The 23181-nt window shown below is 42.7% G+C and overlaps 1 protein-coding gene across 1 annotated transcript in view; it reads left to right on the top strand.

Moving 5' to 3' along the window:
• The window catches only part of smarcal1 (SWI/SNF related, matrix associated, actin dependent regulator of chromatin, subfamily a-like 1), a 52766-nt gene extending 30154 nt beyond the window's left edge, over window positions 1–22612 (top strand). The window contains exons 12-16 of the mRNA XM_073046344.1: window positions 2383–2485; window positions 11789–11971; window positions 15235–15335; window positions 16922–17015; window positions 22087–22612. Coding sequence (XP_072902445.1) covers window positions 2383–2485; window positions 11789–11971; window positions 15235–15335; window positions 16922–17015; window positions 22087–22278 — 673 coding nt within the window. The 3' untranslated portion in view covers window positions 22279–22612. The remainder of the gene's footprint in view (window positions 1–2382; window positions 2486–11788; window positions 11972–15234; window positions 15336–16921; window positions 17016–22086) is intronic.
• Window positions 22613–23181: the final 569 nt, after the last annotated feature.

Raw genomic sequence — 23181 nt, 5'->3', positions numbered from 1 at the left:
TCAAAGGTACATTTAATGTCGGAGAAATGTATACAATATACGTCCTGAAATTGTTTTTCTTCACACCAGTCTTCGCTGTGGAAGACACTAGCAGTGTGCCGGGTGTTGAAGGGTGTGAGAGAAAAGAAGTGAGTGCAGTTACTATTACAAGAAAGAAGGTGCTCAAAAAGCTGAAAGACCTAAAGGTGCATAAGTCGCCTGGACCAGATGAACTGCACCTTAGGGTTCTGAAAGAGGTAGCAGTAGAGATTGTAGAGGCATTAGTAATGATCTTTCAAGAATCATTGGACTCTAGCATGGTTCCAGAGGACTGGAACATTGCAAATCACGCCACTCTTTAAGAAAGGAGGGAGGTAACAGAAAGAAAATTATAGACCAGTTAGCCTGACCTCAGTGTTTGGGAAGATGATGGAGTCAATTGTTAAGGATGAGCTTATGGAATACTTGGTGACAAAGGACAAGATAGAACTAAGTCAGCATGGTTTCCTTCAGGGAAAATCTTGCCTGACAAATCCATTGGAATTCTTTGAGGCGATTACAAGTAGGACAGATAAAGGGGATGCAGTGAATGTTGTATGTTTGGATTTTCAGAAGGCCTTTGATAAAATGCCACACATGTTAAGAGCCCGTGGTGTTACAGGAAAGTTACAAGCATGGTTAGAGCGTTGGCTGATTGGAAGGAGGCAGTGAGTGGAAATAAAAGGATCCTTTTCTGGTTGGCTGCCAGTGACTATTGGTGTTCCTCAGGGGTTGGTGTCAGGGCCACTTCTTTTTATGCTGTGTATCAATAATTTAGATGATTGACTAGATGGCTTTGGTGCCAAGCTTGCAGATGATACAAAGATTGATGGACAGGCACGTAATGTTGAGGAAACAGGTAGGCTGCAGAAGGACTTAGACAGATTAGGAGAATGGGCAAGAAAGTGACAAGTGAAATACAATCTTGGAAATGCATGGTCGTGCACTTTAGTAGAAGAAATAAATGTGCAGACTATTTTCTAAAAGAGGAGAAAATGAAAAAATCTGAGATGCAAAGGGACTGGAGTACTTGTACAGGACAACCTAAAGGATAACTTTTAGGTTGAGTCAATGGTGAGGAAGGTACATGCAATATTAGCATTCATTTCAAGAGGTCTTGAATACAAGAGCAGGGATGTGATGCTGACGCTTTATAAGACACTGGTGAGGCCTCATCTTGAGTATCGAGAACAAGTTTTGGACTCCTCATCTAAGAAAAGATGTGCTGGCATGGATGTGGGTTCAGAGGAGGTTCACAAGGATGATTCCGGGAATGAAAGGGTTATGGTATGAGGAAAGTTTGATGGCTCTGGGGCTGTACTTGCTGGAGATTAGAAGGTTGAGTGGGGATCTCAATGAAACCTTTCAAATGTTGAAAGGCCTAGACAGAGTAGATGTGGAAAGGATGTTTCCCATGGTGGGAGAGTCTGGGGCAAGAGGGCACATGCCCAGGAGACAGACGCGGAGAAATTTCTTCAGCCGGAGGGTGGTGAATTTGTTACCACAGGCTACTAAAGCGACCAAGTTGTTGGGTGTATTTAAGGCAGAGATTGAAAGGTTCTTGATTGGACATGGCATCAAAGGTGGGGCTGAGGAAGGGGAAAAAGGATCAGCCTTTATTGAATAGTGGAGCAGACTCAATGGCCAAATAGCCTAATTCTGCTCCTATGTCTTATGGTCTAATGGCCTTATTTCTGGTCCGTGAGGTGCTTTTATTCTAAAGCCAAGAGTATTTGGAACACTATGAAGAGCAGGAGTAAACCACTTCAAGCTTGTTCAACTATTTCATTAGATTTGGGTAACCTGATGGCAACCCCAGATCATTTTCCATTTATCTTGAGTAGCCTTTCATCCTTTAGCTTATCAAGTATTTGTCTATCTCCGCCAAAGGCACTACCTTCTCAGAACAATTTTGATCTCACCCTCTTAAGGTAACCTTTTAAACTGAACAGTAAGCTGAGTTTAAAAAGAACTGTCATAAAGTGAAGCTACCTGATTCCTTACACTGGCCATATGTTCCTGCTCTCCTAATATGATTTCAGTCTGACCTAAAGCCTCTGGTCCCAGTCAGTATGTCTGCCTGATAAACTTTTCAACTTGGTGTAATAAATCCACTCCTGAAATTACTGGGAAACACACAAAATGCTGGAGGAACTCAGCAGGTCAGGCAGCATCTATGGAGGGAAATGAACAGTTGATGTCTGGGTGACTGGTTTCAGCCAGAAATGTAGACTGTTCATTTCCCTTTGTAGATGCTGCCTGACCTGCTGAGCTCCTCCAGCATTTTGTGTATGTGTTAATGATGATTTCCAACATCTGCAGAATATCTTGTGTCTATGAAATTACTGGATGACTCTTTTACAGAGAATATGTGTGCGATTTACTCGAGAGTGGTCGGGAGAAGTTCTTGGTATTCGGACATCATCGTCTTGTTCTGGATGCGTTGTGTACAGCTCTGGAAGTAAAGGTAAAGTCAATATCTTAGTCATAGAGTCGATTGATCGCTTGGGTGTAATTGGGCTTGTTGGGCTGGAAGGACCTGTTGTACTATATAGTACAGCACAGTACAGGCCCTTCGACTCACAATGTTGTGCCAACCCTTAAACCCTGCCTCCCATATATCCCCCCACCTTAAATTCCTCCATATTCCTGTCTAGTAGTCTCTTAAACTTCACTAGTGTATCTGCCTCCACCACTGACTCAGGCAGTGCATTCCACGCACCAACCACTCTCTGAGTAAAAAACCTTCTAATATCCCCCTTGAACTTCCCACCCCTTACCTTAAAGCCATGTCCTCTTGTATTGAGCAGTGGTGCCCTGGGGAAGAGGCACTGGCTGTTCATTCTATCTATTCCTCTTAATATCTTGTAAACCTCTATCATGTCTCCTCTCACCCTTCTCTCCAAAGAGTAAAGCCCTATTTCCCTTAATCTCTGAACATAATGCATACTCTCTAAACCAGGCAGCATCCTGGTAAATCTCCTCTACCCTTTCCAATGCTTCCACATCCTTCCTACAGTGAGGTGACCAGAACTGGACACAGTACTCCAAGTGTGGCCTAACCAGAGTTTTGTAGAGCTGCATCATTACCTCACGACTCTTAAACTCTATCCCTCGACTTAAGAAAGCTAACACCCCATAAGCTTTCTTAACTACCCTATCTACCTGTGAGGCAACTTTCAGGGATCTGTGGACATGTACCCCCAGATCCCTCTGCTCCTCCACACTACCAAGTATCCTGCCATTTACTTTGTACTCTGCCTTGGAGTTTGTCCTTCCACCTAACACTTCTCCGGGTTGAAATCCATCTGCCAATCTCAGCCCACTTCTGCATCCTATCAATGTCTCTCTACAATCTTCGTCAATCCTCTACATTATCCACAACACCACCAACCTTTGTGTCGTCTGCAAACTTGTCAACCCACCTTTCTACCCGTTAATAAAAATCACGAAAACCCGGGGTCCCAGAACTGATCCTTTTGGGACACCACTAGTCACAACCCTCCAATCTGAATGCACTCCCTCCACCACGACCCTCTGCTTTCTGCAAGCAAGCCAATTGTGTATCCATGTGGCCAAACTTCCCTGATCCCATGCCTTCTGACTTTCTGAATAAGCCTACCATGTGGTACCTTGTCAAATGCCTTACTAAAATCCATGTAGATCACATCCACTGCACTACCCTCATCTATATGCCTGGTCACCTCCTCAAAGAACTCTAACAGGCTTGTTAGACACGATCTGCCCTTCACAAAAGCCATGCTGACTGTTCCTGATCAGACCATGATTCTCTAAATGCCCATAGATCCTATCTCTAAGGATCCTTTCCAACAGCTTTCCTACCACAGACATAAGGCTCACTGGTCTATAATTACCCAGACTATCCCTACTACCTTTTTTTGAACAAGGGGACAGCATTCGCCTCCTTCCAATCCTCCGGTACCATTCCCATGGACAACGAGGACATAAAGATCCTAGCCAGAGGCTCAGCAATCTGTTCCCTCGCCTCGTGTAGCAGCCTGGGGAATATTCCGTCAGGCCCCGGTGACTTATCCTTCCTAATGTATTTTAACAAATCCAACACCTCCTCTCCCTTAATATCAACATGCTCCAAAACTTCAACCTCACTCAAATTGTCCTCACCATCATCAAGATCCCTCTCATTGGTGAGTACAGAAGAGAAGTATTCATTGAGGACCTCGGTCACTTCCACAGTCTCCAGGCACATCTTCCCACCTTTATCTCTTATCGGCCCTACCTTCATTCCTGTTATCCTTTTGTTCTTCATATAATTGAAGAATGCCTTGGGGTTTTCCTTTACCCTATTTGCCAAGGCCTCTCATGCCCCCTTCTTGCTCTCCTCAGCCCCTTCTCAATCTCCTTTCTTGCTAGCCCATATTCCTCAATAGCCCCATCTGATCCTTGCTTCCTAAACCTCATGTATGCTGCCTTCTTCCACCTGACTAGATTTTCCACCTCACTTGTCACCCATGGTTCCTTCACCTTACCATTCTTTATCTTCCTCACCGGGACAAATTTATCCCTAACATCCAGCAAGAGATCCCTAAACATCGACCACATGTCCATAGTACATTTTCCTGCAAAAACATCATCCCTATATCTCTAAATAATTATTTTTTAAGAGTTGTTCTAAACCATGAGTTTTGAATGAGAAATAATATCTGGTAGTAAGAGGTTTTCTAACAAAATCTGGATTAGCATAAAAGGCAAGAGGTTTAGACTTTCATTTTAAGTAGCAAACTGTTGTTAGGAATGCAGTGCTTGAAGTCTGGTGAATTGATGGGCTGAATGGCATAATTCTGCCATTGTGGTACAAGTGCAGTGGAAGGAGATGTGGTTGTTGTGAAAAGTGAATAGGAATTTGAGCAAGGGAGGGGGGGACAGTGAATACAAACTGGGAGTATGATCATTGGTAGATCTTATAGAAACAATGCTGACATAAGGGTGGAGTGCTACTTGCAGAGCTATGGAATTAAAGAAGGTGGCCATCCAGCCTCTAAAGTCAATGCTTGGTCCTGCTGAACAATCTGATCATTTGCATTCTCTCTCGAATACTAGGTAGACCTTTCCCTCATGAAAGCTTTGACTAATTGTTCCCATCAACCTTGCTGTTGGTAAGTTCACATCATGATTTAAAGACCATAAGACATAGGAGCAGAATTAGGCCATTCTGCTCATCAAGTCTGCTGTGCCATTTCATCGTGGCTTATTTTATTCTTCCTCAGCCCCCATTCTCATGCCTCTTCCCTGTTTCACTTAGTCCCCTTACCAATCAAGAAACTATCAGTCTCTACCTTAAGTACACCCAATGACTTTTCCTCCGCAGCCTTCCCTGGCAGTGAATTCCACAGATTTGCCACTTGCCTGAAGAATTTTCCCCTTATCTCAGTTCTACAGAAACGTCCTTTAAGTCTGAGGCTGTCCCATGGATCCTAGTCTTTCTATTAATGGAATTATCACTCTATACAGGGCTTTCAGTATTCAGTAGGCTTCAATGGGATTCCATTTTCCACTCTCCCGCCCCCATTCTTCTGAACTCCAATGTATACAGGGCCAGAGATATAAAACTTTTCCTCTTAAAAAGAAATTCTCATTATCTTAGACTGAATCCATTCCCATTATTTGAATCTGTGAAGTAGCCTTTCACCCATTTTGGTAGCAACATACATTAACTTTTCCCTTTCAAAAATGTTAAAAGACTTGCTTCTATAACCAGCTAATAAAGAAAATCTTTGTTTCGGGAACGACTGGGGCCCCAGCACCAATTCCTACATCATGAGACACAGCCTCTCAACCAAAAATCAACTTACTTGTTTTTGCTATTTTATTTTCAGAAATCAGTCGTCTGTGCACCTGGTACCTTACACCATATAACACATTCAATAATCGCTTTATTAGCTATATCTGTACACCTGCTTGTTAATGCAAATATCTAATCAGACAACCGTGTGGCAGCAACCCAATGCATAAAAACATGCAGATATTGTCAAGAAGTTCAGTTATTGTTCAGACCAAACAACAGAATGGGGAAAAAATGTGTTTGAAGTGATTTTGACCGTGGAATGATTGTTAGTGCCAGACAGGGTCGTTTGAGCATCTCGGAATCTACTGATCTCCTGGAATTTTCACGCACAACAGCCACTAGAGTTTACAGAGAATGGTGCAAAAAACAAAAAAAATCCAATGGGCAGTAGTTCTGTGGTGAAAGCACTTTGTTAATGAGAGAGGTCAGAGGAGAATGGCCAGACTGGCTCAAGCTGACAAGAAGGTGACAGTAACTCAAACAACCATGTGTTACAACGGTGGTTTGCTGAGGAGCATCTCCGAACACACAACACATCGAACCTTGAAGTGGATGGGCTACCGCAGTAGAAGATCATGAACATACTCAGTGGCCACTTTATTAGATATAGGAGGTACCTAATAAAGTGGCCACTGATGTATGTTCTTTGTTCAATAATACCATACATGGCATCTTATTAAAAGGTGACAATCTTTTTATTAATTTTTAAACAAACATAAATGAAACATGAATACAGAGAGTTTGAGAGTACATAGTTAATAGTTTAAATAAACATTCAAGTAGATGATTATCCATATATAATAACCTCCCAAACTCATAGTAATTACAAACAAAAGAAGTTTTTAAAAAAAACCAAAAAAGAGGGGGGGGGGAAACTAACCAACATGGGCCATTGCATTATGTCAAATATGTACAGTAGTGCCAATAACTCCGTACCTCCATCCAAATAATTAAGGATAATAAAAGTGAGGTTTAGGAAAAGATAGTCTAACTCATATGAAAATGTTGAATAAATGGTCTCCAAGTTTCTTCAAATTTAACTGAAGGATCAAAGACAACACTTCTAATTTTTTCTAAGCTCAAACAAGAGATAGTTTGAGAAAACCACTGAAATATAGTTGGAGGATTAATTTCTTTCCAATTCAATAGAATAGATCTTCTAGCCATTAATGTAACAAATGCAATCATCCGTCGAGCTGAGGGGAATAAACGACTATTATCCGCCATTGGTAAACCGAAAATTGCAGTAATAGGATGCGGTTGGAAATTGATATTCAGAACTGTTGAAATAATACCGAAAATATCTTTCCAGTAATTTTGCAAACAAGGGCAAGACCAAAACATGTGGGTCAATGAAGCAACATCAGAATGACATCTGTCACAGGTTGGATTAACATAAGAATAAAATCGAGCAAGTTTATCTTTAGACATATGAGCTCTATGTACAACCTTAAATTGTATTAGGGCATGTTTAGCACAAATAGAAGAAAAATTGACTAATTGTAAAATTTTCTCCCACTGCTCAGTTGGGTATAAGACAATGAAGTTCTTTTTCCCATTCCTTCTTAATTTTTTTCTGATACTTCTGGCTGTATTTTCATGATCATATTATAAATGGTGGCTACTAAACCCTTCTGACAAGGATTCAGAGCTAAAAAAATTTCTGTAATGTCTGATGGACATAATTTCGGAAAAGACTGTAACTTATTATTCAAGAAATTTCTAACTTGCAACTATCTAAAAGAATGAATTTTAGATAAATTATATTTATTAGATAGCTGTTCAAAGGACATAAAGCTATTATCTAAAAATAGATCACGAAAACATGTTATACCTTTTGTTTTCCATTAAAAAAAAACTTGATCCATAAAAGAGGGCCGAAAAAGAAAGTTAGATATTATAGGGCTTGATAAGATAAACTTATTCAAGCCAAAAAATTTACGAAATTGAAACCATATTCGCAATGTATATTTAACTATAGGTTTAGTTATTTGTTTATTCAATTTAGATAAAGAAAAAGGAAGTGAAAATCCTAAAATTGAAAACAATGAAAAGTCTTGTACAGATTTACATTCCAAATTTACCCATTGTGGGCAAGCTGCCCACATTAAAAATTTAAAAAGATTTAAAATCTTAAAAGATTTAAAAAGAGAAAAATAAAGTGACAATCTGTTTTATCCATGCACTACGAGGTTTTATAAACCTTTAGAAAGTCAATCTCAGACTCAGCCTATCCAATTTCTCCTTGTCAAATGTCATCTTTAATATCCAAATACAAAACAAAACCTAGTTAATTCTTTATCTATCAAGATATTCTTGATATTCAAGATATTCCTGCTGGTTACAATGTCAAAACAAAAAAAAACTTAAATTTGTCGAACGTGATTTCCTTTCCATAGATCCATGTTGATCTTCCCAATCTGAAGACTATACCTTCATAATAGTCCTGCATTTACTCAGTCTTTCCGCTTAAGCAATAACTTAAGATTGGCAAAACTAAAATCATTAAATTTTTGCAATTTATCTTGGTTTCTTTCGTAGCACAGAATCAGGCCATTTGGCTCAGTGCCCATGCCCACCAAGTTGCCCGTGTTCAGCCCAGACCTCCCTAAATCTTTCCTGTCTGTAAATCTGCCCAAGTGCCTTTCAAACAGTATAACTGTTCTCCTACCACTTCCTCTGACAGCTTCTTCCACATACCCACCACCCTCTGAATATTATTCCCGCAGTCTCCTATATATCTTTACCTTTTAATCCTAATTCTATGCACTCTAGTTGTAGACCCTGCTGCCATGGGGAAAAGACAATGAAATTATTCTTATCTATGTCCTATATGATTTATAAACCACAATAAGTTCACCCCTCAGTCTTCTATAATCTAGGGAAAAAGGCCCCAGTCTACCCAGCTTCTCCTTCTAACTTGCATCCTCAGACCACGTAACATCCTTTTAAATCTCTTCTGCACCCTTTCAAGCTTATGACTAGAGCTACACACAATGCTCTAAGTGTAGTCTCACTAAACTACAGTTGCAACATGACGTTACGACTCCATATCTTGAGCGATGAAGCCAAGGATGCCAAATGCCTTCTTCACCAAGCTGTCTGCCTGTGTTGCCAATTTCCAGTATCAGTGTATTTGTACCCCTAGTTTTCTTTGTTCTACAAAACTTTCCAGGGCCAGCTCTCTCATTTACTGTGCAAGTCCTGCTGTGTTTTTTTTAAAAGATGCATCCTTTCCACTTGCCCAAGTTAAATTACATCTGCCAACTTTGACCCACTTTCCCAATTGATCTAGGTCAGGAGTTCCCAACCTGGGATCCATGGGCCTCCTGGTTAATGGCCCAATGGCATGAAAAACAAAGATTGGGAACCCCTAATCTCAATCCTGTTGTAATCTTAGATAACGTTTTTCGTTGTTCTCTATAGCACCAGTTCTGATGTCATCAACAAACTTACCAACCCTGGCAACTACAGTCTCATCCACTTTGTTAATATAAGTGATGAGCAACAGAGGGCCCAGCACCAATCCTGTGCCACACCACTGGGCATAGTCTTGTAATCTGAAAAACAACTATGCATTAGCACCCTCTGACTCTTTACACCAGGAGTCAGATTAGATCCCACATGATCTCACTGTCAAGCAGTCTATCATATGAGTCCTTAAAGGCCATGCTGAAGTCTACCACCCTGCTCTCGTCAGTCCTATTTGTCATCTCTTCAAAGCAGCATCTACTTGGTGAGCCCTAATTTCCCACACACAAAGCCATGCAGACTTCTGGTGATCCACCCTTGCCCATGCAGACTATTGGAGATCCACCCTTGCCCATGCAGACTATTGGAGATCCACCCTTGCCCATGCAGACTATTGGAGATCCACCCTTGCCCACGCAGACTATTGGAGATCCACCCTTGCCCATGCAGACTATTGGAGATCCACCCTTGCCCATGCAGACTATTGGAGATCCACCCTTGCCCATGCAGACTATTAGAGATCCACCCTTGCCCATGCAGACTATTGGAGATCCACCCTTGCCCACGCAGACTATTGGTGATCCACCCTTGCCCACGCAGACTATTGGAGATCCACCCTTGCCCATGCAGACTATTGGTGATCCACCCTTGCACATGCAGACTTTTGGAGATCCACCCTTGCCCATGCAGACTATTGGTGATCCACCCTTGCCCATGCAGACTATTGGTGATCCACCCTTGCCCACGCAGACTATTGGAGATCCACCCTTGCCCACGCAGACTATTGGTGATCCACCCTTGCCCACGCAGACTATTGGAGATCCACCCTTGCCCACGCAGACTATTGGTGATCCACCCTTGCCCACACAGACTATTGGAGATCCACCCTTGCCCACGCAGACTATTGGAGATCCACCCTTGCCCACGCAGACTATTGGAGATCCACCCTTGCCCATGCAGACTATTGGAGATCCACCCTTGCCCATGCAGACTATTAGAGATCCATCCTTGCCCATGCAGACTATTGGAGATCCACCCTTGCCCACGCAGACTATTGGTGATCCACCCTTGCCCACGCAGACTATTGGAGATCCACCCTTGCCCATGCAGACTATTGGTGATCCACCCTTGCCCACGCAGACTATTGGTGATCCACCCTTGCCCACACAGACTATTGGAGATCCACCCTTGCCCACGCAGACTATTGGTGATCCACCCTTGCACATGCAGACTATTGGTGATCCACCCTTGCCCATGCAGACTATTGGAGATCCACCCTTGTCTTTGCAGACTATTGGAGATCCACCCTTGCCCATGCAGACTTTTGGAGATCCACCCTTGCCCATGCAGACTATTGGTGATCCACCCTTGCCCATGCAGACTATTGGTGATCCACCCTTGCCCATGCAGACTATTGGTGATCCACCCTTGCCCATGTAGACTATTGGAGATCCACCCTTGCCCATTTAGACTATTGGAGATCCACCCTTGCCCATGCAGACTATTGGAGATCCACCCTTGTCTTTGCAGACTATTGGAGATCCACCCTTGCCCATGCAGACTATTGGTGATCCACCCTTGCCCATGCAGACTATTGGTGATCCACCCTTGCCCATGTAGACTATTGGAGATCCACCCTTGCCCATGCAGACTATTGGAGATCCACCCTTGCCCATGCAACTATTGGAGATCCACCCTTGCCCATGCAGACTATTGGAGATCCACCCTTGCCCATGCAGACTATTGGAGATCCACCCTTGCCCATGCAAACTATTGGAGATCCACCCTTGCCCACGCAGACTATTGGAGATCCACCCTTGCCCACGCAGACTATTGGAGATCCACCCTTGCCCACGCAGACTATTGGAGATCCACCCTTGCCCACGCAGACTATTGGAGATCCACCCTTGTCTTTGCAGGTGCATGTAGATCCTGTCCCTCAGAGTCTCCTGTTATAATGTTCCCACCACTGATGTTAGGCTTACCAGCTAAAGTTCCCTTTAAAATAAAGGCATATAATGGAGCCACTCTCCACTTTTCAGTACCTCACCTGTGGCGCACAATGATACAGGTATCTCTACCAGGGCCCGGCATCTTTCCCTGCCTTCCCTTATTTCTGGGTTCTGCCTCAGTGGAGCCTTGTTGGACGATCTCTCTGAAATATTCTCTTTGTATTTGAGCCTTACTCTCGTCAGTTCCCTGGAATTCTGCTGCCAGTTCTTCCCTCTGCTGATTGTACATGTGGTCTCTTTAAGCTTTGCTGTGGTCCCTATCCCAGTACAGCTCTCACTGTTCTTAGCGTGCACCTTGTCCTGTTCATTGGTTTCTTTTTTCAAGCTGCTGCTCCACCCTGTAGTTCAGCTGCTCATGGTTCAGGCTGCTTCTGGGGCTGAGTTTTACAGTGTCACTCCACCCTTGCTGTGTACTGAGCGGTATAAATCCAAGCTTTAACAACAAACTTTGGTTTATCCATAGGGGGTTGCGTTTATCCGCATTGATGGCTCCACCTCTTCATCTGATCGCCAGTCTCTGTGCGACCACTTCCAGTCTTCTCAGACACGCTGTATCGCCGTGCTCTCCATCACAGCCGCCAACATGGGCCTGACTCTCTCATCCGCTGACCTGGTTGTCATCACAGAGCTTTTCTGGAACCCTGGTGTAAGTAGAAGTGTAGGCTCGGTGTAAGGCCAGTGCAGCCCCAGTAGCAGATGTTCCTCATTGTTGTCATTGTATTTTTCCACGTCAGGTGAGGATAATATTTAAATTCTGTTGGTTATCAAATGAGTTATAGTTTAGTGGAAGAAAGTGAAGCCGTTTGACATGTTGGCGTTCTAGCCTGGTATTGCAGGTCCATGTCTCTGAAAGGATCTGGCAAGTGTGGATTGGGACAGGCTGGTTTCTAGCACAGGTCCCCTTGGTAAGTGAAATTTTGACAGTATAGAGCTTGTATGTGCCTGTCAGAACAAGAGGTACAGATAACAGGTTTGGGAACCTTGGTTTTCAAGAGATAATGGGGCCCCGATTAAGAAAAAAAGGCGGTGAATAGCAGGTACAGTCGGCCCTCCTTATCCGTGGGTTCCACGTGCGCGAATTCAACCAAGGAATTTGGTTCAATCGAGGAAACCCGGAAGTGCTCTTCCAGCACTTGTTGTTCGAGTATGTACAGACTTTTTTCTTGTCATTATTCCCTAAACAATGTAGTATAACAACTATTTTACATAGCATTTACATTGTATTAGGTATTATAAGTAATCTAAAGATTATTTAAAGTATATGGGAGGATGTGCGTGGGTTATCGTGGTTCAGGATCGAAAAAACTCGGAAGTTCTCTTATTAAGTAAATCAGAACAGGTACATCCAGTATTATTTAGCGTCAGTCAAACGTTTGTCTTAGTATATAGTATATATTTTACCTTTTTATGCATATAAAACACTTAAGAATGTATTTCAATAATTAAACCACTGCTTTGCTTAGTAATAATTGTAGCTTTCATCGGGGCAGGGCATTTCTCACTTTACTCTTTAAAATTGTTCCAATAGTTGACTGACTATAGCCTAACACTTTTCCAATGACCAATGGCATTTCACCTCTTTCCAATCACTTTATTATTTCCACTTTATTTTCAATCGTGATTATTTTCGTGAACAGAAACACTGCGGATTCAGAGCTCTGCCAAGTCCTAAAGACCATCGCACTGAAACAGGCTAAATAAGGTCCAGGGTTCCGCTGGGTCCTGAAGTCCACATCATTAAGACAGGTTAAATAAGGGACTTGAGCATCCGCGTTTTTTGGTATCTGTGAGGGGTCCCGGAACCAATCCCTCGCGGATAAGGAGAGGCAAGTAGGAACAAATGAGGTACTTATGGAGTATAAGAAATGCAAGAAGGGTTAAAAGAAGGTATGAGGTTACCCTAGCACACAAGGTGAAGGAGTATCCTAAGGGGTTTTACAGGATTGCAAGGGACAAATTGGTCCTCTGGAAGATCAGAATGGTAATCTATGCGTGGATCTTAAATGGGTTTTTTGCATCTGTATTTACTCAGTAGTTTGGCACAGAATCTGTAGAAATGAGGTCATGATTCATATACAGATCACAGGAGGAGGAGGTGTTTGCTGCTTGAGGCAGATTAGTGTGGATAAGGCGTTCCCCTGGACCCTTTGGGAGGCAAGTGCAGAAATTGCAGGGGCCCTTCCAGAGACATTTAAACCATTCTTGGCAGCAGGTGAGGTACCGGAGGTTTGTGGGATAGCTAGTGTTATTCTGTTCTTTCAGAAAGGCTTTACAAATAAGCCAGGAAATTATTGGCTGGTGAGCCTGACGTCAGTAGAGGGAAAGTTATTGGAAGGTATTCAAAGGGTCAGGATATATGAGTATTTGGATAGACAGGGTCTGATCAGCAATCGTCAGCTTGGCTTTGTATGTGTCGGACCAACTTTGTACAGATTTTTAGGGATGTTACCAGGAAAGTTTATGAAGGCGAGGCAGTGGATGTTGTGTACACAGATTTGCACAATGCCTTTGACAAGGTACAGCATGGGGGGTTTGTCAGGCAGGTTCAGTCACTTGGCATTCAAGATGAGGTAGTAAATTGGATTAGACATTGGCTTTGTGGGAGAAGCCAGAGGGTGGTGGTAGATGATTGCCTCTCTGACTGGAGGCCTGTGACAGGTGGAGTTCCGCACGGATCGGTGCCAGATCCATTGTTGTTTGTCATCTATATCAATATCTGGATGATAATGTGGTTACCTGGATCAACAGATTTGCGGGTGACACCAAGATTGGGGGTGCAGTGGACAGCGACAAAGACTATCAGAGCTTGCAGCGGGATCTGGACCAGCTGGAAAAATGGGCTAAAAAATATCAGATGGAATTTAATGAAGACAAGTGTGAGGATGAACAAGGTTAAGTCTTACGCAGTGAATGGTGGGGCACTGAGGAATGTGGTAGAACAGGATCCGGGAATACAGGTCCATAATTCATTGAAAGTGGTGGCACAAGTAGTAATAATAATAATAAATACTTTATTGATCCCAAGTGGGAAATTCTTTTGTTACAGCAGCAACATTTAAAAACACACTTGGCAATGTGCAAACTTAACTAATAATAATAATAATGGATAGGGTTGTAAAGAAAGCTTTTGGCACAATGGCCTTCATATATCAAAGTATTGAGTACAGGAGATGGGAATGCTATGTTAAAGTTGTACAAGGTGTTGGTGAGGCCTAATTTGGAGTATTGTGTCCAGTTTTGGTCACTTACGTACAGGAAAGATGTAAATAAGGTTGAAAGAATACAGAGCAATTTTTTAGGTATGTTGCCAGGACTGAAGGACTTGAGGTACAGTATAAGGAAAAATTGAATAGGTTAGGACTTTATTCCTTGTAATGTAGAAGATTGAGGAGAGCTAGACAAAATTATGACTGGTAAAGATAGAATAAATGCAAGCAAACTTTTTCTACAGAGATTGAGTGGGTCTACAACCAGAGGTCAATGATTAAGGGTGAAATGTGAAATGCTTAAGGGGAACATGAGGGGTACCTTATTCACTCAGAGGGTCATGAGAGTGTGGAATGAGCTGCCAACACAAGTGGTGCATGCAAGCTCGATTTCAACGTTTAAGAGAAGTTTGGATAGGTATGTAAATGGATGTGGGAGGTATGGTCCAGGTGCAGGTCAGTGGGACTAAGCAGTTTAAATGGTTTGGCACAGACTAGAAGAGCCTGCTTCTGTAATGTACTTTTCTATGACTCTGGGCTTTGATCACCTGATGAGCAGAGATGATAAACACTTGTCTGAATGTGCTGAGACTGGAATATAACTGCTGTTAACCTGGGTTGTGCTTGTGCTGATGGGCAGGGCAGTCTCTGCCTTCAGGCACAGGAGTTTGGGTCTAACTTCATTCTCTTTCCCTGGCTTTAGACCCTCTTTCAGGCAGAAGACCGAGTGCACCGCATCGGGCAGACAAGATGTGTGGATATTCACTACCTGGTGGCCAGAGGCACTGCAGACGATTATGTCTGGTGAGTGCTTTGGCCCATACTGAGAAACGTTGATCTCTCCCCAGCATTAACTCCATGCTTGCTCTCAACTCGACCTGGCTTTCTCCATTTCCCAGATTCTTCCTGAGGTCCAGGGCTCCGGGTAGGTTTCTCTCCTAAACTCATGTCAACTTAGCCCCACCTTGAACTGGGGAACAGAGGAGAGTTCATCAGGTTTTCAGAGGGGAATGTGAGTAAGAGGCAGGCTTGCATAGCTGGAATTTGAAAGAATGAGAGGAAATTATTAAAACCCATAAGATCCAGTCAGATTTCAACAGAATAGGACATTTGCTTTATTCTTCCAAATTCTAGTGGGTTATCAAAATTACAGAGGGATGTTCAAGTTTGTTTAAGTGACATTCACATATATACAGCTAAATAAAACAGCGTTCCTCCAGGGCCGAGGTGTAAAATACGGTGTGTACACACAACACGTACTGTATTCTGTAGTTATGATAGCACATTCAGTCACAAATAAAAATCAGCCTGGGTAGATGGGCAGAGGTTTGGCAAGTGGCAAACTGACTTGAGGTAGTGTTGTAGAACAGAGGGACCTGCAAGTACAGGGCATGTACACTTTGCTGAAAGCAGCGTCGGGTTAGACATGGTGATTAAAAAAGGCATTTGACACACTGGCTGCCTTCAGTCAGGGCTTTGAGTATAGGAGTTGGTACATTATGACCACATTAAAGTGCTTTGTATTGGTTTGATTGCCCTGTTATAGAGAAGACATCATTAAACTGGAAAGAGTGCAGAGAAGATTGACAAGGTCCCTAATGTTGAGTTGCCAGTCCTGTGTTAGCAACAACATTACATTCTCAGGTGCTGATCAACACTAAAATCTTCTGCTATAATTTGGTCAGATTCTTTGTTTTAACTTATCATCTTTCTTCTCCTCTAGAATGGGGTTCCCAACCTGGATCCCATGGACCCCTTGCTTAATATTATTGGTCCATAACATTAAGAAGGTTGGGAACCCCTGTTCTTGAAGATTTGAGCTATCTAGGTCTTCGTACTAATTGCCTCACACTCTGGTACTTGTGTCTTCAGCTTCAGTGCTAAGTATTTAAGCCCTTTTTTTTTTCTTAATTGGTGTTCTGTCCCTAATTTACTAGTCTTGAGCACCAGTGCATTGCTGGTAGTTTTCTTTAATATTCTATGTACAGTTGTCTGTTTGTTTCAGATATATCACACCTTCAGCAAATTATTGCAGTCAGCATCTGCTTTGACATAATTGACCATCAACCCTTAAAAGTTGAAATCACACTATATTATCAGAGTGAACACGTTGTAGTTCCTTTAAAACACTGTTCCATAACTTTAGTGATACTAGAATACTAACAATATTAGAATATTAATACTAGCAATATTAGAATACTAATATGATAATATTAATGACATTAGTGATATTAGAATACTAAGTTTTCAAATCAACATAGCACTGTCTTGAAGTGCGTCTTTTGGGTGGGCCCAGGGTGACATTATAGAGATCGTTTCAGTGTTTGCTTTAATTACTGTCAGATCATTTTGTTACCACTGTAACTCTCACCTTTCCAATATCTGCACAGGCCCATGATTCAGGAGAAGCTAAAGGTCCTTGCAGAAGCTGGACTATCAGGAAACAACTTTTCAGAGTTCGAAACCACTGATTATTTTCACAAGGTAAATGACATCGGGGTACCTGAGATGCTCTACATGCCAGAGGATCAAGTGCTAGGATGAACTTCTAACACTTTTTATATTAATGATCTGGATGGTTATTTGATGACAAAAATAGGTACGTGTGCAGAAGGCCTGTGGAAGTCTCCACAGAATACAGATAGATTATGCTGCAGCTGCTCCACTGCAGAGTCAAAACAAAGCTTATTTTTCCAGAAAGTAACCTGCTTAGAAATTTTTAAAAATGAAGAAAATTGCAAATGTGGAAAGAATATTTCAATGAACTTAAGTCTCTGGATGCTAGGTTGATCTGGACAATTTCATATCCAATTTCTTTCTCCACTTGCAGGATCTTTGCCCATTCTGTGATCAATAACATCCAGGTCATTAATATAAAGCGTAAAAATTTGATCCCAGCACTAATCTCCTGGGAAACAATTTGTTACGTTATAGAGTCATAGAATACTACAGTGCGGAAACAGTCACTTCTGCCCATCTAGTCTGCGTTAAACAGTTCTGCCTAGTTCCATCGACCTGCATCTGGACCATATCCCTTCTATGTACTCATCCAAACTTCTCTTAAATGTTGCAATCAAACCTACATCCAAGTTAACCAAGATTATTCCTGTTAACCAAGTCAGCTTTCTATTCATGCCAGTTAGTAATTCCTGAACCAAGGAGTCATAGAATAACATCATGTCGAAACAGGCCCTTTGGCCCAGCTGGTCCATGCTGATGATAGCATCCTCACTGTTAGTCCCAGTTGCTTGCATTCAGTCCATAACCCTCCAAGTTCCTCCCTTCCACATACCAATCCAAATGCCTCTTAAATTCTTTTGATTCTTGATTCGTCAGGGCATGAGAGGATATGGGGAGAAGATAGGGGATTGGGGCTGAGAGGAAAATCAGATCAGCCATGATGAAATGGCAGAGCAGACTCAAGGGGCCAAATGGCCTAATTCTGCTCCTATATCTTATGGTCTTAAATGTTCTAATTGTACCCACCTCGACCACTTCCACTGGAAGCTCATTCCAAGTAATTTTGCTACATTCCCTACACTCTGAATAATCAAGATACCCCTCAGGTCTCTTAAATTTCATCCCTCTTATGTGTTGGGAGATTTCAGATAGTGACAACAACTCTCTTACCTTACTATAGCCTTGGAGAGGGATAGGAGCTCGCAGTATGGGGAAGTATATAATTGAAGGAGAGGGGATTATGCTGTTAGGCAGGAACTTGGGAGTATAAATTGGAAATTGATGTACACATGGAGATGCACAACAGTAATGTGGAAATTGTTTAGGGAGCACTTGCTGGGGGTTCTGGGTAGGGTTGTCCCATTGACACAGGGAAAGGATGGTAGGGTGAAGGAATCATGGTTGATAAGAGACGGTGGAACATCTTATCAAAAAAAGAAAGGTTTAGGAGACAAGGATTGAATGGGACTCTAGAGAGTTAGAAGGTATCCTCATTCTTCTAAACTCCAGCGAATACAGTCCCGGAGGAAATGCTCCTCCTATGTGAATTCTTTCATCCCTGGAATCATTCTTGAGAACCTCCTCTGGATCCTCTCCAGCACATCTTTCTGTAGATAAAGGACCCAAAACTGTTCGTAATAGTCCCAAGTGCAAACTGACCAATGTCTGATAAAGCCTCAGCATTACATACTTGCTTTTATGTTCTAGTCATCTCAGAGTTAATGCTGACATTGTATTTGCCCTCTTCCACCAAATTAGCCTGCAAGTTAACCTTTAGGGAATCCTGCATGACGACTCCCAAATCCCTTCATACCTGATTTTTGAATTCTCTCCCTGTTTAGAAAATAGTCTACACCTTTATTCCTTCTACCGAAGGCCATGACCATAAACTTGTCTACGTTTGATCCCTCTACCTCCTCTTTGCCCATTCTTCCAATCCGTCTAAGTCCTTCTGCAGGCTCCCTGCTTCCTGCTACCTGCCTCCCCACTTATCTTTGCATCATACTCAAACTTGGCCACAAAGCCATCCAGATCAGTGACACGTAACATGAAAAAAAGCAGTCTCGACAGCAACCCCTGCAGCCAACGAGGAAAGGCCTCCTTTATTCCCACTAATCTTCTTTCAGAAGCTAAGGAATGAACTTAGGAGAGCTAGAAGGGACATGAGAAGCCCTTAGTGAGTAGGAATAAGAATACCCCCACAACGAGAGTGAGGATAGGACAAATCTGATAGTAGATGAAACATGTGCCTGGAGCCGGAGGAGGTGGAGGAGGACCTCAGTGAGCATTTGGCTTCAGTATTCACCAGTGAAAGGGAACTTGAGTTTGTGAAAAAACAGACGAAAGAGAATGTGCTGGAACTTTAGAAAAACATTAGGATAGATAAGCTTATGGGGCCAGTCAGAATGTACCCCAGCAACACACACAAAATGCTGGAGGAACTCAGTAGGCCAGGCAGCACCTACTGGGGGAAAAAAGCAAGCAGTCAACATTTTGAGCCAAGACCCTTTATCAGCAGTGGGGGGAAAAGGTGAGAAGCAGGAAGGTGGGGAGACATGAAGGAGTACAAGCTAGTAGGTGAAACTGGGAGGGGGGAGGGGTGAAGTAGAGAGCTGGGAAGTTGATACGTGAAAGAGATAAAGGGCTGGAGAAGGGGGAATCTGATAGTAGAGGACAGAAGATCATGGAAGAAAGGGAAGAGAGAAGAGTACCAGACAGAGGTGATGGACAGGTAAGAGGGTGAACTGAGAGAGGGGAAATGGGAATGATGAAGGGAGGGGCAGTTACCAGAAGTTCGAGTAATCGATGTTTATGCCATCACGTCAGAGACTACCTGGATGGAACATAAGGTGAGTGTGGCCTCATCGCAGCAGTAGAAGAAGCCGTGGACTGACAAGTTGGAATGGGAATTAAAGTTAAAATGGGTGGCTGCTGGAAGATCCCACTTTTTCTGGCGGACGGAGTGCAGGTGCTCAGCAAAGCGGTCTCCCAATCTATGTCAGGTCTCACCGATTTATATAGAAGGCCACACCAGCGGCACCAGATACAGTAGATGACCCAACAGACTCGCAGGTGAAGTGTCACCTCACCTGGACTGACTGCTGGGGCCGTAAATGGTTGTGAGGGAGGTGGCGTAGGGGCAGTTGTGGCATTTGTTCTGCTTGCAAGGATAAGTAGCAGGAGGGAGATCAATGGACAAGGGGGTCGTGTAAGGAGTGTTCCCTGTGGACAGCAGAAAGTGGGGGGGGGGTGGAGGGGAAAGATGTACTTGGTGCTGGGATCCCATTGGAGATGGTGGAAGTTATGGAGAATTTTGTGCTGGACACAGAGGCTACTGGGGTGGTAGGTGAGGACAAGATGAACCCTGTCCCTGGTGGGATGGTAGGAGGATGGGGTAAGAGCAGATGTGTGCAAGATGGAAGAGATGCAGTTGAGGGCCTTGTTGATGGTGGAGGAAGGGAAGCCCCTTTCTTTGAAGAAGGAGGACATCTTTTTAGTGCTGGAATGAAAAGCCTCATCCTGAGAGCAAATGCGGCAGAGATGGAGGGATTAAAAGAAAGGAATGACATCTTTACAAGTGACAGTGGGAAGAGGTATAGTCCAGGTAGGTGTAAGAATCAGTGGGTTTATGAGAAATATCAGCAGATAAACTGTCTCCAGAGATATACCCCAGATTACTATGGGAATCGAGGAAAGAGAATGTTGCACCTTTGGTGATAATCTTTGCATCCACACTGGGCACAGGAGTAATACCAGATGATTGGAGGTTGTCAAATGTTATTACTTTGTTCAAGAAAGGGAGTGGGGATAACCCTGGGAACTTTAAACCAGTGAGCCAGTGAACCTTACTTCAGTGGTGGGCAAATTATTGGAGAGGATTCTTAGACACAGGATTTATGAGCATTTGGTGAAGCATACTCTGGTTAAGGGTAGTCAGTGTGGCTTTATGATGGGCAGGTCATACCTCATGAGCCTGATTGAATTCTTTGAGAATGTGACAAAACACATTCATGAAGGTCGAGCAATGGATGTGGTGTGTATGTATTTTAGTAGGGCATTTTATAATGTTCCCCTGGTAGGCTCATTCAGACGTTGTTCAACCCGGAAAAAAAATGGAAGTGATTCATTTTGGAAGGTCAAATTTGCAGGCAAAATATAGGGCTAATGGCAGGATTCTTGGCAGTGTGGAGGAACAAAGAGAGCTTGGGGTCTATGTTAATAGATCCCTCAAATTTGCTGCACAAGTTGTTAGGGTGTTTAAGAAGGCAGATAGTGTGTTAGTCTTCGTTAGTCAAGGGGTTGAGTTTAAGACCCATGAGATAATGTTGCAGCTCTATAAAACTGATTGGATTTCATTTCAAATATTATGTTCAGATCTGGTTGCCTTGTCGTAGGAAGGATGGAGAAGCTTTAGAGAGGGTGAAGAGGAGATTTACCAGGATGCTTTTCTCTTTGGAACAAAGGAGGCTGAGGGGTGACTTGATAGAGATGTACAAAATGATAAGAGTGGATAGCCAGAGACATTTTCCCAGGGTGGAAATGGATAATACAAGGGAGCATAATCTTAAGGTGATTGAAGGAAAGTATAGGGGGGATGTCAGAGGTAGAGTGGTGGGTGTGTGGAAATCCCTGCTAGGGGTGGTGGTTGAAGCAAATTCACTAACAGCATTTAAGAAACTCCTAGATCGGCACATGGAGATTAAAAAATGGAGGGCTATGTTGGAGGGAAGGGTTAGATTGATCTTAAAGTAGGGCATTAAGTATTTTAACTTTTAATCTACTGAGTTTAAATTTTTGGTCTTGGATCCTGTCTTCTCTTCCTCAAACTGAATATAATAATCAGTCATATTTTTGTGGAAGTTTATAGGGATGTCCTTATAAAGAAGTCATGAACTTGACCTGGAACTCTGCAGTGAGATAGAATTGGGATAGTTCCAGATTATGCTGCTTTTTTTTAAATTGAAACAATTATCTCCGCCCTTCTCATCTGGGCTAGCTTTGCCACCCACATGTAGATTAATATCTTTTGATTGTTGCTGACGGTGGATTTGATCTGTTTTTCTCTATTTTTAACCAGGATTATATTTTTGTGTAGGGTCAGAAACAAGTAAAACTGATGGACTTCTTCCATCTGAATTTGGTCAATTCTGAAGAGGCCAGTGACGAAGCTCTTCTCCTGGAAGGTGCTGACCTGTGTATCGACTCTGGCTCCAGCACTGTCGAGCAAACTGATCAACCAGAGACTCCTGTTAAGAAGAAAAAGATTGATGAATATTTTGGGAAATAGTGGAAAAAGCTTGCATTAAGTGATTGATCTTATTCCTTAATTCAGCTTGCATTGTGTGTAAGCACTGTCCTGCTCTGTGCCCATGCACTCCCTCTGCTGATTGCACGACTTGTAAATAAACGACTGAACTGGAGCAGTGGACTGTTGGAGTGAAATTGGTCTCGAGCAGGGTCGTCAAACTGAAATTTGCAGCAGGCCTCTGAGTTGCATCTCTTCAGGCTTTTTAAAAAAAACAATAATGCTGAGACCTAGAATGTGTTTCATTGTCTTAATGATCAGTGGAATGTTTAATGTAGAATGAGATTCCATTTATAATAAAACTATTTTTAATAAAGTCTGGAAGTTTTTTGTTTTGAGTGAAATTTAAGGGATTTTAAGAGTTTTTGTTTTAATAATTGCTCTATTAATGAGTACATGAACATTATTTGATCCCTTGTGGTATTTTGCTTATTAGAGAGCAAATTACTACATGAGAGAGGGACTGAAAGACTGGATGCTTATGGTGTTATACAGCAGGGCTGGTGAGCCTAATGCTCGAGAGGTAGTGACTGTTCCTGAACCTGGTGGCGTGAGTCCCGAGGCTCCTGTACCACCTTCCTGATGGCAGCAGCAAGAAGAGAGCGTGTCCTGGATGGTGGGGGTCCCTGATGATGGATGCTGCTTTCCTGTGACAGTGTTTAATGTAGATGTGCTCAATGGTTAGGAGGGCTGGACTGGGCCAAATCCACTACTTCTTGTAGGACTTTCTGTTCAAGGGCTGTGATGCAGCCAGTCAATACAATCTCCACTATACATCTATACATGTTTGTCATGCCAAATCTCCGCAAACTCCTAAGGAAGTGGAGGCACTGCTGTGCTTCCTTTGTAATTTATTTTTTTTATTGAAGTTCATCATCAAACATT

Source organism: Hemitrygon akajei, chromosome 5 (genome assembly GCF_048418815.1).
Source record: "Hemitrygon akajei chromosome 5, sHemAka1.3, whole genome shotgun sequence".
Taxonomy (NCBI): Eukaryota; Metazoa; Chordata; class Chondrichthyes; order Myliobatiformes; family Dasyatidae; genus Hemitrygon; species Hemitrygon akajei.
The sequence above is the reverse complement of the archived record's forward strand: the minus strand, read 5'-3'. Positions and strand labels throughout refer to the sequence as shown.